A 1,233-nucleotide genomic window follows, 5' to 3' on the forward strand; every position below is an offset into this window, starting at 1 on the left:
AGGAGCGGGTGGTGCTGGAGGCGCCAGGGTTGACCGCAGCCACCGAGGCCTTCCTCCTGGTGCAGGACTTTCCCCTCAAGCGCCACCTGCTCTACCAGGTCCGCGTGCCACTGAGCCCCGCCGAGGGCATGTTGGCCACCACCACCATCAAGGTATGTCACCACCCCCCGTGTCACCTCCCTGCCGGTCACTGACCCCTCCTGCCCTGGGGAGGTTGACCCATGGAGCTCAACCCTATACGAGACAGTGGAGAATCTCCATGGGGCTGGTGGGACCTGGATGGTCACCACGGGGTCTCTGGGGTCACCTCTGAGGTCCTTGGGGACAGTTACCCCAGGTCCTTGGGGACAGTGATGCCAGGTCCTTGGACATGGTCACCCTATGGGAAGAGGATGGTCACCCCTGGGTCCATGGGGACAGTCACCTCTGTATCTTTGGGGACGGTCACCCCAAAGTCCTTGGAGATGGTCACTCCATGAGTAGAGGATGGTCCCCCCTGGGTCCATGGGGACCCTGCATCCTTGGGGACTGTCACCCAGCATCCTCAGCCCCGTTCCCTGGCCACGGGTGCCATCTGGTGTCCCCTGCCCTGTCCCTGTGGTGCAGGTGCCACCCACTGTCCTCTGTCACCACAGGTAACGGCCAAAGCCCTGCCACAGGCAAAGGGGAAGCAGTTTGTCTCGGTGACGGCGCGGGTGGCCCAGGTGACCCTGGAGAAGGTGCTGCTGGTGTCACTTCAGAGTGGCCACATCTTCCTGCAGACCGACAAGCCCATCTACACCCCTGGCTCCACCGGTGCGTCCTCGGGGTGCTGGTGGCACCTTGGGGTGTTGGGTCCCCTCCATGGCACCGGGGGATTTTGGTGGCATCTTGGGGTTTTGGGTCCCCTCCATGGCACCTGGGGATCTTGGTGGCATCTTGGGGTGTTTGGTCCCCTCCATGGCACCTGGGGGTCTTGGTGGCATCTTGGGGTGTTGGGTTCCCTCCACGGCACCTGGGTGTCTTGGTGGCATCTTGGGGACAGCCCCCTGGCACCTCCAGTACCCAGCCCCCATTTTGGGGTCCAATGTCCATTTCTGGATGTCCCCGCACTGTCCCTGCTCACCTTGTCCCCCGTGTCCCCTCCCAGTGCTCTGCCGCCTCTTCGCTCTGGGCCACCTCATGGAGCCAGCGCCCAAGACGGTGGTTGTGGAGGTCAAGGTGGGTGCCCACTGGGGACACAGGGACATGGGG

General features: G+C 63.6%; 1 protein-coding gene across 1 annotated transcript in view; it reads left to right on the top strand.

Moving 5' to 3' along the window:
• Positions 1-3: 3 nt before the first annotated feature.
• The window catches only part of LOC104467925 (venom factor-like), a gene marked incomplete at its 5' end in the record, with an annotated part of 17,129 nt that continues 15,899 nt past the window's right edge, over positions 4-1,233 (top strand). Inside the window, 3 exon segments of the mRNA XM_010081900.1 lie at positions 4-152; positions 636-795; positions 1,130-1,200. Of these exon segments, the coding sequence (XP_010080202.1) occupies positions 4-152; positions 636-795; positions 1,130-1,200 (380 nt within the window).

Source organism: Pterocles gutturalis, unplaced genomic scaffold (assembly GCF_000699245.1).
Source record: "Pterocles gutturalis isolate BGI_N339 unplaced genomic scaffold, ASM69924v1 scaffold22941, whole genome shotgun sequence".
NCBI classification, from domain to species: Eukaryota; Metazoa; Chordata; class Aves; order Pterocliformes; family Pteroclidae; genus Pterocles; species Pterocles gutturalis.